The sequence below is a fragment of the Anoplophora glabripennis genome, unplaced genomic scaffold (assembly GCF_000390285.2).
Source record: "Anoplophora glabripennis isolate ALB-LARVAE unplaced genomic scaffold, Agla_2.0 scaffold1, whole genome shotgun sequence".
NCBI classification, from domain to species: Eukaryota; Metazoa; Arthropoda; class Insecta; order Coleoptera; family Cerambycidae; genus Anoplophora; species Anoplophora glabripennis.
Window position 1 is genome coordinate 4,763,573 of NW_019417028.1, and position 18,583 is coordinate 4,782,155.

Sequence of the window (18,583 nt, forward strand, 5' to 3'; positions counted from 1 at the left end):
CGAATATACATTATTTACATTAAAAATATAAAGGATAACCTTTAACCCCCTACAGAGTTTGTGATTATTAAACGAATAGATTCTTCAACTATCTTCATTTCAAAACTATGTCTTCAATGAACAATATTGCAATATTCACTCTAACAGTTTATTCTGTTGTGTTAACCAGAGGTGATCCTCTAGTGGAGCTGCCTCTAGGAAAAATCGTGGGCAGCATTAAAGAAAGTGTTAGTGGTAGGAAATTCTATTCATTTGAGGGTGTCCCGTACGCAAAACCACCCGTGGGCGCCAATAGATTTGAGGTAAGATCTTTTTGGTTTATAAGAAAAGAGAAATATAGCCTAAACATCAAAAACAAGCATTAAAAAATGTACTTACTACTGATTGTACTGTTTTGTTATTATTATTACGCCTTAGTAAGGTTAGAACACGTAAAGATCTCAGGAAGGGTCCTAAATAGGTGCCTTGAGGTACTCTAAAGCTACAGCTAAGATTTCTTACACTTATTATAGGCACCTTTACCAATAGACCCCTGGAATGGCACCTGGACAGCTAATGTAATCCACAAGTGCTTGCAATATAGACATTTATCTCAATCAAAGGAGGATCCTGTCACAGGTAGTCATTGTTTTTATTTGTTCGACAATTAACAACAAAATAAAGCTATTATTGTTAGCTGATTACCTTTTGATGAAATCGAAAATATAACACATTGATAAAAACCACAAAAAAGTATTTTTTGCCCTTGCTTACCAACTGTAAATGTGGCAACTCCCAAACTTATCTGTAAACTCACGCCAAATTAAAAACTCGTCACCATTCATTGATTTACAACAACTAACAAGGTCATTCCTATCTACTGAACTGATAAATTTGTGACTTGTGTAATTCACAACGCAAAAAAACTATTTTTCAGGGTTAGAAGATTGTTTATACCTAAATATCTATACGCCATCTCTAGACGTCCGTGAAAACCTAGATGTAATAGTTTTCATACATGGAGGAGCCTTTATGTTCAACTATGGCGCGTTTCAAGGTCCACAAATACTGTTAGACAAAGATATAGTTTACGTAAACCTCAATTACCGACTGGGACCCCTGGGTAAGTAACAGTAGACAAAATTGAATTTAGCGCACCTCAGGGACCAACACTGGGGCCACAGAGAGTTGAGTATTGATTAAGTTATTTTTAAGGTTTCCTAAGCACCGAAGATGATGTGGTTCCCGGAAATAACGGTATAAAAGACCAAATCGTTGCTCTACAATTTATCCAGAAGTATATACGGTATTTTGGAGGGAACCCGAATTCAGTCACGATAACTGGAAATTCGGCGGGAGGGGGGAGCGTCCATTTTCACTACATGATAAGCAAAAGCAAAGGTAAGTGCAGGAAGCTCCCGTTCCGAGCTTCATACAGTGGTAAACCAGATACGAGAGGCTGTGTTCTCAAATTTAATTATTCCAGGATTATTCCACAAGGGTTTCTCACAAAGTGGAACGACCTTGAACCCGTGGGTCATTGCTGAAAACCCCTTAGAGAAAACAAAGCAAATAGCAAGCTTATTAGGATGCTCCTCTCAGTCTACGAAGGAAATGGTCGACTGTTTGAAAGAACGCCCAGGGAAGCAAATCGTGGAAACCATAACCACATTCCAGGTAGGTACTGAACCGTCTAGACAATTTTTCAAATATTTTCATGACTTTCCATACCGTAGCCTTGGCTTTTCAACCCCTTTTCCCCATTCGCTGTGGTGGTAGACAAATGGGCTGAAGATCCACTGATACCGGATCATCCCTACCAGTTGCTGAAGAAGAAACTAGTCCATAGTGTGCCATGGATAGCGTCCCACGTAAATTCTGAAGGATTATACCCAGCAGCAGGTAAAATCCTTCTTTAGAAGTTCAAAAACGTTTATTCCACCCAATTTGTAGAATTTTTTTCCGATGAAAAGTACTTGGACGACATCGATAAGAGGTGGGACGATATCCTGCCTCACATATTACACTACAACGAAACAGTAAACAGTGAAGACATCCATGCTGTTAATACTAAAATCAGAGACTACTATCTTGGTGATGCTAACGTCAACAAACACACATTTGGGGACTTGGTACAAGTAAGTACAAGTGACTGAACTGATTGAAACAATGAAAGATGTATTTCTTGTTCCAGATAATAGGAGACAGACTGTTCGTGACAGATATACACAAAGCTGTAAAGCTTCACGCTGAAGCTAGTGCAGCGCCTACTTATCTATACTATTTTACATACAGAGGAGAACACAGCAGGTCTGAAGGCAGGTCGAAAAGTAGGAAGAATTTCGGTAAGCTTGTACTTTTGTCTAAATCAACGTAAAAGTTTTGTAATACATATTGTAGGCGCTGCTCACGGCGACGACGCCAGTTACATCCTCAGCATGGCTCTGGACACTCGTTCGAACGAAAGAGATAAGGCTATGTCGGATATGATGGTAGAAATGTGGCTGTCAGTAGCCAGAACTGGGTAAGAGTTAAAAGTTTCCAATGTTTCGTTATAAACAGAACCGTTGTCTTCCAGAAAGCCTAATGTGACTCAATTGGAATGGACGCCAGTTCCTAAAGACTCCAAAAGGATCAAATACTTGAGGATTTCTTCTCCAGATAACCTTCTCATTGAGGAAAATGAGAATTTAGGGAACAAAGAGTTTTGGGAATCGTTGCCCATTAGGGAAAACGAAAAGCTGTTCGAAAGAACAAGAGATAAGAACGAACTGTAAACCGTCGATTTTTTTTTTATTGTAAACAGTATTTTTGTTACGTGTTATTTATTGTTATTTAATAAAAATCGGGCCTATGAAAACAAAAGACGAACATTTTTCTCCCTCTAAAATCAGCATGTGTGGACTAGATCAACGTCCGAGTTAAAGGAGACTGAGATAAAATAAAGTAATATATACTTAAATTCAAGTTCAAAAGTTAAAGGCGTTGTTTTTGATGCTCCAACTTTATCATTCGTAACGTTATTAAACGGAGGTCAGCAGATATATTGACTTGTTCTTGCATAAGATTGATACGTAAAATGAAAAATATTATTAAATCTATACAGACATCAGTTGAAGTAGGAGGCTTTCCTGGTCGAGGATCATCTTCAATTGACTGACGACCACAAGTAAATCGCATGATTGTTCCAGAAAATTGCACAAGTTGCACTCAAATAACAATATCATGAAAAGTAAATGAGATATCATCCACAAAATATATAATACAATCAACAATCTAAGATCATGTGGATACAGAAGAGGTATGCTCAACCCAATTGCTGCCAACAGCATATCACTAAATATCTCCATTAGCGGGTAATTTAAAAAGTTGTAAAAGTATTTGATGTAAATACGTCTCTAAACCTTTATCTGTCCCTTAAGGGCCCCATATTCTTTAAATAGTGTTTTCCGCAAAGACAAATAATTTCAAACATTTAATAACTGAATAATCTAAAGCTTATCAAATAATAGGAATGTTATGTCATGCCATCTGGGTATTTTCAAAGACGCCGCAGTAAAACGAATAAACAGGTGCAAAAAACGATCAAACCATCAAGGTTTTAGGTACTGAAATCTNCATAAACATGACACTACCCCCGGGGTTTACACAGACGAGCCGGCGAAGCAAGAAGAGCGCCAGAAGAAAGGGCCCTAGCCGGCGGGGCCCAGCCAGGACAAAAGGAGGTCCCACAAAGCGCCTACACCGGCCGCATTTGCGGTCGGGGTAGACGACGGATGGGGCCCACCTACGAAGGCTGTCCAGGCCTACACGAGATGAGGCAGGATAAAGAGGGATAATCCCCCTCGATCCCAAATCATTGAGGCCAATTTCTAGCCATAGAATAATGGCGGTTACAGAAGAGATATGCTCAACCCAATGCTGCCAACAGCATATCACTAAACATCTCCATTAGCGGGTAATTTAAAAAGTTGTAAAAGTATTTGATGTAATTACGTCTCTAAACCTTTAGCTGTCCTTTAAGCATTCTGTTAGGTGTTTTTAATAAAAATATTAACTCTTTAAATAAGTACATATATCACTGTTGTCTTTGTATACACCTTAGTATTTGTTTAATGAAAAAAAAATGTGTTCCCCTGGATTGTATTTAATTGTAAGTAAAACACCTTTCAACAAACATTAGCAGCGCTGTATAAAAATATTATTTATTTGCATATTCGAGTTCGACGGCAGATATTACCACGTGCTGAATGCTAAACAGAGTCGGGATTGCGTAAATGCAATCTACCATACCATTTAAAAGAAACACGATAATATGCCGCATCTGTTGTATCTTATACCGTTTTTATCTGTTGTTATATATATAAATAAATTACTAAAATCACGCTCTTATCTAAAGCGGCGTATATATACCCGTTTATCATCCTATTCAAGTTGGTGCGGTCCAACCAACCATGTATACGGCTGTTCTGTTCATTGTAACTATCAACGCTGGTAAGTAAAATAATGATTATAAGCACAGAAAATTCGATATAACTCACTCCTGACAGGAATACGATTTAAACAATGTAAACAGTGTTTTAATTCACGAAAACGTCGGTCTTTAACCTTGGTACACCGCAAGGATCAGTACCGGGGCCGCTCTAATTCGGCGATTACTTAAATGTTTCCCAAAAAAACGTCGTTTGAACAGACATACGCAATTTGTGGTGTTTTTTTGCAGTTGTATTTGGTGAAGTTACCTCATCAAGGGTGACTATATCTTTGGGGGAGGTAGAAGGGTTTACAGCTAATACAGTCAACGGACGAACATTCTCCGCTTTTGAAGGAATACCATACGCCAGACCTCCAGTGGGTAAACACAGATTTAAGGTAATGTTCAAAGTGGGATAAATTCAAGGAGTTTTGATTACAATGATCGTTTTAGGAATCTGTACCACCAAAACCGTGGGTAGGAGTATGGCAGGCCAAGACTATGTTCAAGTGCATGCAGTACGACCATTTCACACCATCTGGTCAAGACATGGTGTCGGGTAAATTAATTTTTTCATAGAAATAATGTCAACATTGTAAATCATTTTTTAATCTGGTGGCCTATTTACGTTGAAAAGATTTTAACGTCGCACAAACACAGCTGCACTGAGCCACTGTGCAATAAATCTCAGTTGTTGACAAATTGCCTAGCAGTGCAGTGCAGCAATACGGAATTTGGTGTGATTTATTTTCAATACCCACCAGAGTATCGATGAATATTTCTCATTTTGTAGCTTGACTGACTTTGCAGGAGACGAGGACTGTCTATACGTAAACGTATACACACCAAACCTGAACCCTAGAAAAAAGCTCGACGTCCTGGTATTCATACATGGCGGCGCGTTCATGTTCAACTACGGGGGCATGTACGGACCCCACATTGTTTTAGACAGGGATGTCATCTACGTTAACTTCAACTATCGATTGGGTCCGCTAGGTAAGCAGGTTTATGCAATTTATCAACATTTACCGAAAATTCCATGAGGCTTAAATCGGGTGAATGAAATGGCCACTCTATTTTAATTTGATTTGTGTTGCAGGATTTTTAAGTACAGAGGACGAAGTGGTACCGGGCAATAACGGACTGAAGGACCAAATTTTGGCGCTGAAATGGATCAAGGACAACGTGGAGTACTTTGGGGGTAACCCGGATTCGATTACCATATTCGGGATGTCGGCAGGGGGCGCTAGCGTCGAACTGCACCATTTACTCCCGCAATCACAAGGTAGGCGTCGGTATAAAGTCGAATTAGAAGTGTGGTGGAGGGGACGGTATTCTATTACCTCTGAAACTACTTTTTTCAGGTTTATTTCACAAGGGATTCTCTCAGAGCGGTACAGTCCTCAACCCTTGGGTTTTGGTGGAACGCCCGTTGCAAAAAGCAAAGAAGTTGTGCTCTATAATCGGTTGTCCCACAGCTGATTCCAAATATATGGTGGAATGCCTTCGGCACAAGCCAGCGAGGCAGATCACCCACACCGTTAAACATTTTCAGGTGAGTTTTAAAGCAACATTGTAGAGAAAATCATATAATACCACTTCCAATTGTAGCCATGGCTATACAACCCCTTTTCTCCGTTCGGTGTGGTCGTGGATACCTGGGCTCTAAAGCCGGTACTTCCCCAGCATCCCTACAAGCTGTTAAAAGCCAAGAAAGTCCATGACTTGCCTTGGATCGCGTCGTACACGTCTGCCGAAGGCTTATACCCAGCTTCAGGTACAAAGACGCTTTGGTAGAGTGTCGAACGAAAAAAATCGTTGTGATTATTACAGACTTCCACCACGACCACCACTTGGAGTACCTGGACCGCAACTGGAACGAAATAATGCCTTACATTTTGCACTACGACGGTGCCGTAGATCCCGAGTTGCTGGACAGCGTCAGCGAGAAGATTCGGGAGTATTTCTTCCATGGAAAACCGGTTAATAAGGACACTTACCCCGCTTTGGTCCAAGTAAGACTAAAAATATTAATATAATCGTGGGTGGTTCGAAATGAATCTTATTTTAGCTGATGAGCGAACGCCTCTTTGTCTACGACATCGAAAAGGCGGGTAGACTGCACTCCGCTGCCGTACAATCTCCAGTGTACAGCTATTTCTTCAACTACAGAGGAACCCACAGCAAATCGGAGTTCAGAGCTGACACGGACAAAAATCTAGGTAAAAACTTGTACCATCCACGAATTTTCTTAGTTGTTTAATTTCCAAATAGGTGTCTCTCACGGAGACGACACCAGTTACGTGTTAAAGACCAATATGGACACGTCATCAACGGAAGATGACCGCCAAATGAGCGAAATCATGCTGGACTTGGTGATTTCATTCATGAAAACAGGGTAAGTGTTCGTCGATCGATTTTTGTTTCCGCTTATAAATGTATTGGGGCGTGGGGCCAAATTATGACCTCTGAGGTACACCACAAGAATTTTTCGTTAAAAATATGTTGTTTCTAGGAAACCAAACATCACTTCCGCTTGGACGCCTTTGTCGAAAGACCCGTCGGATCCTTGGAAGCAGCTGCACATCGCGGGCCCCCAGAACATGTTCGTGGAGGAAAAGGACGAGTTGGGTAACAGACATTTCTGGGAGACCCTGCCGTTCAAGGAGAACGAAAACCTCTTCCCCGCGAGGGACGAGTTGTAAAGGAAACAAATCTTCCTCACGTTTTATTAAAAATATCTTTTAAACAACTTAACAGCATAATAACATTTGTGTGTCTCTACTTATAGTTTACTTATTTTAATAAATACTAGTTAAAGCAAGGTATTCGTTAGAAGCGTTAGACCGTGACGCCTACCTCTCCGAGAATGTCGGACAGCCTCTCTAAGTGAACGGACACCAGTCCCAACTCTTTGCCGGACTTACTCCTATTGAGGAGTTGGAAGGCGTTCATGTATTCGAGCTCCGAAAATTCGGGGCCCTTGTCTACGATCCCATTCAGTATTTCCTACAACAGACACTTGATGATTGCAACTTTCTTGTGAGCAACAGTTCGTGATCAATGAAATGAACGACAGGTGGATATAACAGATTTGCTTATCGCGTGATACTTTTTAAGACCCTTCAAAATACAAAAAGTGGAAATAAGAATTAGTCCAATCGATTTACAAAAAATACCACCTGGAAACAAAAATTCTAAGAAAAATAGTGTTTTTTTCTTGTGGCGCATAAACAGCAAAGTTAACCTAAAAAATTCATACAAGTCATAAAAAAAAAACGGTTTTGTGCTAAAAAAAAAAAAACTTGAATTCCAATCGAAAAAAGTTAAATAAGAAAGTTGTAGCTATTAAAAAAACCTATCGATTCGTATTTGTAAATATATCGATTGCTATATTACTTTTCGAGATATATCGGAAAAACCGTCAAAAATCGGCATTTTTTTGTTTTTGCTGTATCTCTTGCAAATTAAGGTTTTGAAACTTGTTACTTGCTGTAAATGTAGCCCTTGACAAGCAAAAAAGTGTCTCTTTTTTAAATTAAAAAATATTAAAAATTTTTCGAGTTATATCGATTTTTCGAAAAAAAGGTCATTTCGAAAATCGGCTCTTCTTGTTCGACGAATAGTTGTAGAGACACGAATCAGGGCTCATTTTTTTCCTTAAGGGTTGTACTTTCATGGTAAAAAAGAGTGATAACGATTTTATTCATTTCAAGTGTCCAAAAATGACTGAAAATAGTAAACATTTTTTGGTCGCGTTTTTCTTGAATATCTTTTTCTATTTACATTTCTCGATAACGTCTATTACAGAAATCGATTGCTGGCATTTTTACGCGAATTTAAAAAAAAACGTTCACCTACGACCTTTTGGAGCCGAGATTTTTTTTCAAAAAATCTGCGGTTGTAAAATTTTTTTTGAAATGTGCAAATTTTGAAACTCCAAGCATCCAATTAGACGATGATTCTTTTGACGCGTTTGAATCACTTATTGTTGAAGCGAATTATGTGGAAAATGAAGTTGATTGTGTGGAAAATATAGGAAAGTAAACCACGGAAGAAGAAGAAAATGAATCACAATCGAGTGATTTGAAGAGAATATACATAAGATGTGAAAGTAAAAAATGTAATCGACGAATATTTTTATACCACGTAATTTTCTGTACGATAATTAAATAAATATTTTGTAATACTTCTATAATAAAAATATATAATTACCATAAAACGTTGTACTTACTTTATTCCATAAACAATTATTAAATAATTATTGAAATGTTAAGAGGAGGTGAGAAAATTTTAGACTAAAGGAAAATTACATTTTTCAAAGGTAATGGTAAAGGTATGCTTTTGAGGCCGTCGTAAAGGTCATATTTTGGTTTATCTCGTCGAGATACCCAAATTAAGTACAAAAGGATTTTTGTACGTGGTCCAGAGTGGCTAAAATGAGCCACAGTATTTTTTTTAATGAAAATATACATAAACAGCGGCCTGTGGAAATTTTTGAAAAAAAAAAAAAAATTTTCTCGGCTACAGAATGTGGTAGAGCAATTTTTTTTTTAATTCGCGTAAAATGTCAGCAATCGAATCCTGTAATAGACAATATCGAGAAACGAAAATCGAAGAAAATATTGAAGAAAAACGTGAGCAAAAAATTTATACGTTCTTGAAAGTCATTTTTGTTCACTTGAAATGAATAAAATCCTTATCACTCTTTTTTACCATGAAAGTACAATTGTTAAGGAAAAAAATGAGCCCTGATTCGTTTCTCTATAACTATTCGTCGAGCAAGAAGAGCCGATTTTCGAAATAACCTCTTTTTTTTAGAAAAATCGGTATAACTCGAAAATTCTTTAATATTTTTTAATTTAAAAAAGAGACAATTTTTTGCTTGTCGAGGGCTACATTTACAGCAAGTAACAAGTTCCAAAGCCTTAATTTGCGAGAAATACAGCAAAAACAAAAAAATGCCGATTTTTGACGGTTTTTCCGATATATCTCGAAAAGTAATATAGCAATCGATATATTTACAAATACGAATCCATAGGTTTTTTTAATAGCTACAACTTTCTCATTTAACTTTTTTCGATTGGAGTGCAAGTTTTTTTTCAATGTGAAAAACAAGTCAAGTACAAAATGTTATAAGTACAAACTTTTAATTCTTTCAAAGCCTTTGATCTCTGGAACAGAAAACCGGTTTGATGCATCAACTTGTCAATTTACAGGGTTATTGTGGGTATTTTGAACTGTAAAAATTTCTCTCAACATTAGTCTTTTCATCAATATTTGTAAATTAGCGGTAGATTTTCTAAGAAGTTGTAAAAAGTCATTTTTTGCAATTTTTTCAAATGGAAAAAAAATTTTTTCTTCGAAAACCCTGACAGGTCCTTGTAGAGGATTTATTCAAGTTTTCAAAACTGCACTTGGATTTACTGCGCAATAATTTCTTGCAGAGATATCGGCGATTAAAGACAAAAGTGTTATCTTTCATTCAACCAGCGATATCTCGACAACCAATAGTCGCACGGAGACCTTTCAAAAATTAAATTGAAGCTGAATAAATAAGCTAATTGACCTCTGTACTGATTGAGTTAGAAAAAATTTTCCTGAGTCCGTAGTTCCAAAAAAAAAAAAAAATTCGAAATTTTTCTTTTCGACGTTTTACTGTTGATTGCTCGATAACCACATCTCAAAAAAATTTTTTGTCTAAAGATATTGAAACTAGAGACTTAAAGCTTCAAAATGCTTTTTTGTTTATCTCGACACGACCGTTTTTCACGGAGATACAGTCTTTCGAATATTACTAAAAATTTAATGAAAATATTTTGTTCCTTTAGCAATATTTAAAACAAAAGACTACCTTTAGTATATTAGTCGCAGGATACTCAAATAATGATTAAAACTTTCTAAAACAATGAAATAAATATAGAAATTTATGCCACCTTTCCAGCAAATTGTGATAAATTAAATTATTCGATATACAGGGCGTAACAGAAATAAGGTTACAAACTTTGCCAGCAGATAGAACAATTAAAATTAATAGGGGTATTTCATGTAAAATGTTTGCCTTAAGTGGTTCCTTGGTGAGATACAGGGTGTTGAAGTACAAAAAAAAAACATTTTCTTTAATATATTTCGCCTACTTCGAGCTAATTTCGTGAAATTTCGTATGCGGTGGTTTTTTGAGATGAAAAATTCGAATTTATCGACGATCGACTCTGTATTTATAAAAATAATCAAGCACCACGACGCCATTTTCTGGCGAACTACCCTCCTGACGGCAAATTTAAATTTTCGATAGTAATATTTTTGGAAAAAATAACCTTTAGTATATTAGACACCACAGGTTACTCAAATAATAAACGAAACTTTCCGAAACACAAAGAAATGAATATAGACATGTCAAACATAAAACTTTACAAATTAAGAGGGCTCTACAGCAAATAGCCCATACATTTTTATAGATTTTATTACACAGTTTGTTTAAATATGAATTAATGCACAAATAACAGACTTTCCTCCGTTCTAACGCAGATTTTCTATAAAATGGAGTTGGTTTGAAACTCAAATAACTTTTTGTTGTAAAGAAATTTGCAATTTTGAACAAACGACATCTTAAATTACAAATTTCTTGACACCAAAAAGTTATTTGAGTTTCAAACCAACTCCATTTTGTAGAAAATCTGCGTTAGAATGGGGGAAAGTCTGTTATTCGTGCATTAATTCATATTTAGACAAACTGTGTAATAAAATCTGTAAAAATGTATTGCTTGTTGGCTATTTGCTATCGAGCCCTCTTAAGCCGCCATTTCTCGGTAAAATTTCTTCACGTAAACAAGCAAAATCTACTGGAGTTTTAAACAACCGTATTTCCAGTAAATATCATCGAATATTCCGCATATCTAGCACGTTAATATTTGAAAATAAAAAACACACAGTACCTCTGGGGTCAAGAAGAACAGCTCAAAGTAGTGCCTGGCATGGTCCAAAGCCACCTCCCTGGTCATCGTGATGTTCGTCAGGGTCTGCTGAAGGGCGAATATATTCCTGCACATCCTCTGAATCCCCGCCTCGTCTATAACGTTCATGTACTGCGCCGAACTGATCAGTATCTTCGCTATCAGGTGTCCGAGACCCTCGAAAATATACTGAAAGAAATATACACGTCACACCGAACTACGACATTGTTTTTTTGGCTCACCTTGCACTTCCTGGGGTGCAGACTGGAGGTCATCGCCTCGTCGACGTTCGCCAGCACCCTGCTTAGCTCCAACACTTTCGGATCGGGCTCGTGCGTCTCCTTGTTGTAGTATGTCTGCGCCAAGAGGTAGTGGAAGCACTGTACCCGCACTTCCAGGTGCAGCAGCAGAAGGCACGTGTTGGCCAGCTCGTCGAATTCCTGGGCGATGCCGGTGAGGTGTTGCAACGTGGCGGCCGATATGGGCGGGGCGCAGTCCTTGTGGTTATTGTCTTGCTTGGGCGGGGAGAGGCTCGAGGGCTCCTGTCTGAAGTCGCTGGTGAACTGGAACATCCTCACCGAGAACCACTCCTGAAGACGAGGTTAGCGATTCGAATACAAACGACAACGACGACGCTACTCACCATGCTCTCCTGCAGCTGCGCCAGCTCTTTCAGCAGGCTCATATCGGAGAGTATCTCCCCCGCGGAGACGCCGCCCTCCCCCAAGTTACTGGCCAATATTTCGGCCTCCCGTCTGTTCCTCATGCGGACGTCCTCCGGGCTTTCCTCCTCGGAAGGGTGGTCCCGCCTCAGGGCCCGCCGGCTACGCTCGCTGCGGGCCTGGAACTCCTGCTGGGCCTTCAGGTTCAGCCAGTTCGGTAACGACCTGCGTTTACGTTAAAAATAAGAGACGAGAAATCGACCGGGCCCTGGAAACTCACTTTAAAAACCTGCTGATGTCGTCGTCCTTTAGCCATGCCGCGCTGCAGATCCGACGGTCCTCGGAATGGGGCTGGACTATGCCCCTGTAAGCGGCGTAGCAGGTGTCTTTGTACTCTCGCAAGGCCTTGTAGGAATACTCCGCGATTTTCTCGCTGTACAACGGCAACGCTTGCAATACGGCCTTCCACTCCCGTATGCAACGTTCCACCGTCACGGTACTCTGGAAAAAAATTTAATCTATGTATGCGAAGGACGAGAAGCGAGTTTGAAGACTCACCACTAGCAAAGGCTTGTAGTCGGCGGTTAAGTCCAGCAAGACAGTGGCTTTCCAGGCGTCCGACGCCCTTACCGCGGCCTCTATTTGATCAATAACCTCCTCGGACTTGCGTTTGAGGTAGATGTTCGAGACGTGTTGCGTTATGAACTGGTAGAGATTGCAGGACCTTAAAAGACGGTGATTGTGAAAGAACTACGTTAGTTTTTTTTTGTAAAAATTTGTTACCCGTGCGAGACGTTCGTGATTTGTTCGATTTCCTCGATAAAGCACATGACCGGGATGAACACTATCAATATGTTGTTCGGGTGCGAGGGGCATATAAGTACTTTGTCCTTTTTGGTGGATTTCAGGGTACTGCTCAGCGTAAGGGCGCTCGACGAGCCGTCGAATTTGAACAAAGCCTTCTTTTTGCTAAAATAGTAGTTATTTATGTAACGAATACGCAAAATAATCCTTCCGTCAAGAAATTTTTGGTGTCGGTTCGATCCACCTGATGAGATATGACAATCAGACTATTAGTAGAGTCATTGAAGCTTTTCACCTCCAAATTCTTTGGAACTGAACCGATCGGCTTGAAATTTGGCAGATAGTTAGAGAAAAGGTCAATGAACGTTAGTGACATAGCGCCGATTGACGCTTCCACCCTGTTGGGGGTTGAAACCCCTTCTCGGGGGTGGAAATTTTATTTTCAAAATAACGCTGGAAATCGATAGAGAATCAAATTTTGAGTAAAAAAGATTTTTTTCGAGAAATCAATAGTTTTTTGGTTATTCACGATTGAAAACTTGGAATTTTGAGTGAAAAAACACTTTTTCAAAGTATTTTTCGCGAATAACTAAAAAATTACGTATTTTATTAAAAAAAGTGTAATGAACAAAAATGTAGCTTATAAATAAACAAAGAAAATCGTTTTTTAAAAAGTGTTGTACGACCTATACAAAGCGAAATATGGTTAGTGGAAGGGGACTTGTTTTGGGGGGAATACTCGAATCGATGTATTAAACGTCAAATAACGGGAAAAAGGATTAACTTTACGTGTATAACGCTCCTGGAGTTTTTTGTAGTACTCAAAAAGACCTTCAAAATGAGCACTTATAAAAGTTAATTAGAGCAAAATTGAAGGAGTTATCGTCAAAAACAGATGGGTTGCCCATATTTTTTAAGGAAAAATGAGTAGTAAACGCTGTACAATTTCCATCAGAATTAAAATTTATGGTAGACCCTTTACAATTAGTTTTGTTTTAGTGTTTTTCATACGATCCTGAAGTTAGACCGGTTTAGAATGCATATTTTTTTAATAATGTACGGTAAAAGTTGAATACGTATTTTTCATTATTCAAAAAAAATTTTTCGAGCAAAATGTTGGTAAAAGGGTAGTTTATAAGAGTTAAAAATGGCAAAAGTAAAATATTCATTCATAAACAATATAAGGGAATTTTTATTTTAAATTATTGCACAATTATAGCTTTCCAAGATTTAAAACGTAATTTTTTATAATTTTTTTAGCACAGGGGTGATTTATAAGGGTTGAAAAGCGTTATAAGATACAAATTCTTTCATAAGCAATGAGGGAATTTTTATTTTAAATAATTGCACCGTGAAAGCATTCCAAGCTTTTAAAAAGTAATTTTTTATCATTTTTGTCAATACAGGGGTGGTTTTTAGGGGTTGAAAGGGAAAAATTCTTTTATTAGCTATAAGGTAACTTTTATTTTAAATAATTGCACGACTTAATTATTCCAAATCTTTAAAAACTAATTTTTTATCATTATTTTTTGCATAGGGGTAGTTTTTAAGGGTTAAATAAAGGGTCGAAAAGATCAAATATATCATAAAACGTGTTCGAGAACATGGAACATTATTTAATCTTTGTGCTTGAACAAGATCTTTATCGATAAAGTGCTTAAAACTTCATTTTTTAAATTTTTTTCACTTAGGGGTAGTTTTTACCCCTAAAAAACAAAAAGCGTCAATCGGGCTNAATCGTAGACCCTTTACAATTAGTTTTGTTTTAGTGTTTTTCATACGATCCTGAAGTTAGACCGGTTTAGAATGCGTATTTTTTTAATAATGTACGGTAAAAGTTGAAAACGTATTTTTCATTATTCAAAAAAAAAAATGCCTTACCTATTTATGTAATAACTCTGAAACTATGAAAGATACGTAATAAATGATAGACAACAAAAATGTAGCTTTTTTCAACAAATATTTTGCTTTTTTTTATTCCTTTAAAAAATAAAGGAGATATCGCCGCTTAAAGTATCCAAAGTGAAAAAACGACCTGTCTCGAGCCCTTCGATCCTTTCCCTTTAAAAACGAAGGACTTAAAAGGTTTTATATGCAAACGATCTTACAGCTCTCGAAATTATCTTTAAAATGCTTTTTTGTAGGATACTAGAGCTTCAAAATTAACCGAGTTATGGTAAAAAAACAATTACATTTTTCCGGAGCAAAATAGGCTTTCTCATTTTTGGAGCAAAATGTCAGGCGTCAGCATGTATAAAAGTTTATATGCAGGGTAGCAATTTTTTTTATGATTGATTATATTTAAAAATCGATTATAATAAAAATATTTTACATTAATATTGGTAAAAGGGTAGTTTATAAAAGTTGAAAATGGCAAAGGTAAAATCATTCCAGGATTTAAAACGTTTTTTTCATATTTTTTTAGCACAGGGGTGATTTATAAGGGTTGAAAAGTGTTATGAGATACAAATTCTTTCATAAATAATGAGGGAATTTTTATTTTAAATTTTTGCACAATTATAACAATCGAAGATTTAAAACGTAATTTTTTATAATTTTTTTAGCACAGGGGTGATTTATAAGGGTTGAAAAGCGTTATGAGATACAAATTCTTTCATAAGCAATGAGGGAATTTTTATTTTAAATAATTGCACCGTGAAAGCTTTTAAAAAGTAGTTTTTTTTATAATTTTTGTCAATACAGTGGTGGTTTTTAGGGGTTAAAAGGGAAAAATTCTTTTATTAGCTATAAGAACTTTTATTTTAAATAATTGCACGATTTAATCATTCCAAATCTTTAAAAACTAATTTTTTATCATTATTTTTTGCATAGGGGTAGTTTTTAAGGGTTAAATAAAGGGTCGAAAAGATCAAATATATCATAAAACATGTTCGAGAACATGGNTTTTTAGGGGTTAAAAGGGAAAAATTCTTTTATTAGCTATAAGGTAACTTTTATTTTAAATAATTGCACGATTTAATCATTCCAAATCTTTAAAAAGTAATTTTTTATCATTATTTTTTGGATAGGGGTAGTTTTTAAGGGTTAAATAAAGGGTCGAAAAGATCAAATATATCATAAAACGTATTCGAGAACATGGGACATTATTTAATCTTTGTACTTGAACAAGATTTTTATCAATAAAATGCTTAAAACTTAATTTTTTCAATTTTTTTCACTTAGGGGTAGTTCTTACCCCTAAAAAACAAAAAGCATCAATCGGGCTTATGTCACTTTTGAATTTGAGCCTAAGATGAGCCTTATTCTAAATTTTCATGCAAATCCATGCAATTTCAAAGAATTCGGAGGTTCCAGCTGATATTCAGCTTCAACGACTGTACTATATTGCAGTGTTGTGTTTAATGTCGCAAGCGTTTCTTTTAACAAAATGTAAACCTCACAAAAATAGGTCATTTTATTAAAAATTTACCTTACAGAAAATAGCGAATATATATTTACGGAGAGTGTGAACAAAATGCAGCCACAGCATCTCATTCATACACGGAAAGATTTCCCATTAAAAAATCACCTGACATGGCAAATCTTTGTCAACTCAGTTCAAAGGTGCAGTTTTAGAAAAGGTCGACGACAATCCAACAATGATGGAGACACGTAAACAAATGGGGACCGCAGCAAGAGAAATTATGTCGATATTCGTTATTTTGCAACTTTTTGGAAAATTTACCTTTTTTTAAGAACAGTACTTGTTAAAAAAATGCCTCGACCTTAAGAAAACTTCTTGAAACTTTATTTCGAGTAATTTATGCTGAAAATAAACTTAGGAATATCGAAAACAACTTACGTTGGCTGTTTCCTCCTCGAGAAATACATGGAAATATCGTTTGTATCCACAATATCACTGATCTGCATGTCGCTAGACATGTTCTGGATATCCAAGTAATCGGTGAGGAAAGACTGAAGCTGAAAGAGACCGAGATCACGAAAATAGCGAGAAAAAGACCCGTTACTTACCACAAACTGAACTTGAGACCAATAATACTGGACGCTGTACAACTTAATTTCGATTTTATGGGCTCTACTGGCCTTCTCTATAAATCTCAGCAACAAAAAGTGAGCGTCCGCCACTTCCTTGAACTGATCGAAGACGATTTGTACCAACTCTTTCAGCGCGAGCTTCGAGTCGATCCCGTCCGCGTAATCCTTAACGTGCTGCGTGGATTTCTCTATAATACCCAAAAGCGACAGCTGCATCTCCTGAACGATAATCTAAAAAAGACAAACGTTTCTAATCGCTGTGCGTTAATAAAATCTAAGACTTACGTTGACGGCGAAAGGCAACTTTTCAAGTAAACACAAGCTCTTCACTAAAATAGCGACGAAATTCCTGGGATCATCTTCGGGATTTGGCTTGTCGAGATCCTCCTCTATTTCGAAGCTATCGTTGACGACGTCCCGTTTTTCGCCCCTGCAAAACAATTATCAAACCGGATGTCGACGGGAGACGATTAAATACCTGTTGATGTCGTTTAGAAGATTCCTCGAGGCGGTCGATCGATTCCTACCAGACCTCCTCATTTCCGTGCTTCTCTGCAAGGGAGAATTAATCAGAAACCCGTCTCGACCCGACCCCTGCCTGCGCAGCGCTAAAATGTGTTGGTAAGGCTTCGTATACAAGTGGTTTTTCAGCTCGGATAACAGTTGCAGGTGTAGTTGCTGCAAAATCACGATATCAAGTGTTTTAAATTGAATTGAAATTAATTACAGTATTACAGTACCTCTTTCTTCTGCTCGAGCTCCTGACTGAGCTCCTTCAGGCTCTCCACCCCTTCTAAAGTACCTTTCCCCAAATTTACAGCCTCCACCAGAAGGTTCGTAGCGTGTAAATACTGTTTCCTGGACATGTGATTCGCCAGACGGTTAGGAACTTCATTCATTTTTTCTCTACGACAGAAAAAACATATCAACCACCGTCAAAGATAAATCAGCTGACTCACATCTCGTCCAACAGCTTCAGCATGTATTTGTACTCCAAGCCTTCCAACCACAAGCTCTTCAATTCATCTCTTCGACACCTCAACTTTTTCTTGCAGTCTTGAAGGTTTTCCTTGACTCTCTTAATTTTTTCTCTGTTAGACGACACGATTTGTGAAATGGTGCTAAACAGTTGCATGACCTACCAAACAGGACTAGAATAAACAGTTTTAAATCAGAAACAACTCCCTTACCTTGGTAAGATCATTTTCGTGCTTGGAGACTAGCTCGTCTAGTTTCTGGTCGCAGATTTTGTAATCGGTTTCTAGCTTGGCCTTCTCCCTGTCCCTTTGTTCGTTGGTTTCGCTCGCTGATAAGGTGCGAATTACTGACATCAGCAGACCGCTCTATCGAATATAAACAAATTGGGTTTTAATATAACCTCAAAAACAAACGGATTGTAATGGGGGGTATAATTACCGTTTCTTTTATGGGTTTCACCCCCCTGGGCGGTTTAATAGGGGGCGACTGGTCCATCTCTTCGTTAAACTAACTCTGCTTATCATTAAAAATTCCTCCCACTGGATATCACATAACCTTTAGATTGACGAATATTTGACAGCGGTTGACAAGTCATATTTTTTGTTTTGACACCTGACCAAAACAGTACCGGCCGAAGGTAGGAGGAACAGGAGCGGATTCGGTTATTTTAGAGCCCAATTTAAAATCCAATTGCACTTACACCTTTTTGGGAAATTTCTAGTCTTGGTATGTAATTA

The 18,583-nt window shown here is 37.5% G+C and overlaps 2 protein-coding genes across 2 annotated transcripts; one reads left to right on the forward strand and one right to left on the reverse strand.

Annotated features, from left to right (window-relative positions):
• The first annotated feature begins 112 nt into the window (after positions 1–112).
• On the forward strand, positions 113–7,277 carry LOC108917852. Its single transcript, XM_018724675.1, has 21 exons — positions 113–302; positions 513–618; positions 917–1,102; positions 1,195–1,380; positions 1,466–1,656; positions 1,716–1,881; positions 1,933–2,117; positions 2,174–2,324; positions 2,380–2,503; positions 2,558–2,755; positions 4,379–4,473; positions 4,703–4,851; positions 4,907–5,012; positions 5,264–5,449; positions 5,553–5,738; positions 5,818–6,008; positions 6,065–6,230; positions 6,287–6,468; positions 6,525–6,675; positions 6,728–6,851; positions 6,969–7,277. The coding sequence occupies exons 1-21, from the start codon at positions 117–119 to the stop codon at positions 7,156–7,158; spliced, it is 3,405 nt and encodes a 1,134-aa protein (XP_018580191.1). The 5' UTR covers positions 113–116; the 3' UTR covers positions 7,159–7,277.
• LOC108903725 (exocyst complex component 4) lies at positions 7,169–18,413 on the reverse strand. The gene is made up of 15 exons (XM_018706044.1): positions 18,285–18,413; positions 18,059–18,211; positions 17,828–18,006; positions 17,609–17,774; positions 17,347–17,546; positions 17,154–17,298; positions 16,845–17,099; positions 16,675–16,793; positions 12,852–13,037; positions 12,627–12,792; positions 12,349–12,569; positions 12,050–12,293; positions 11,649–11,996; positions 11,389–11,595; positions 7,169–7,462 (listed from the first exon to the last, which is right to left on the reverse strand). The coding sequence occupies exons 1-15, from the start codon at positions 18,339–18,341 to the stop codon at positions 7,295–7,297; spliced, it is 2,814 nt and encodes a 937-aa protein (XP_018561560.1). The 5' UTR covers positions 18,342–18,413; the 3' UTR covers positions 7,169–7,294.
• Between the last annotated feature and the right edge of the window lie 170 nt (positions 18,414–18,583).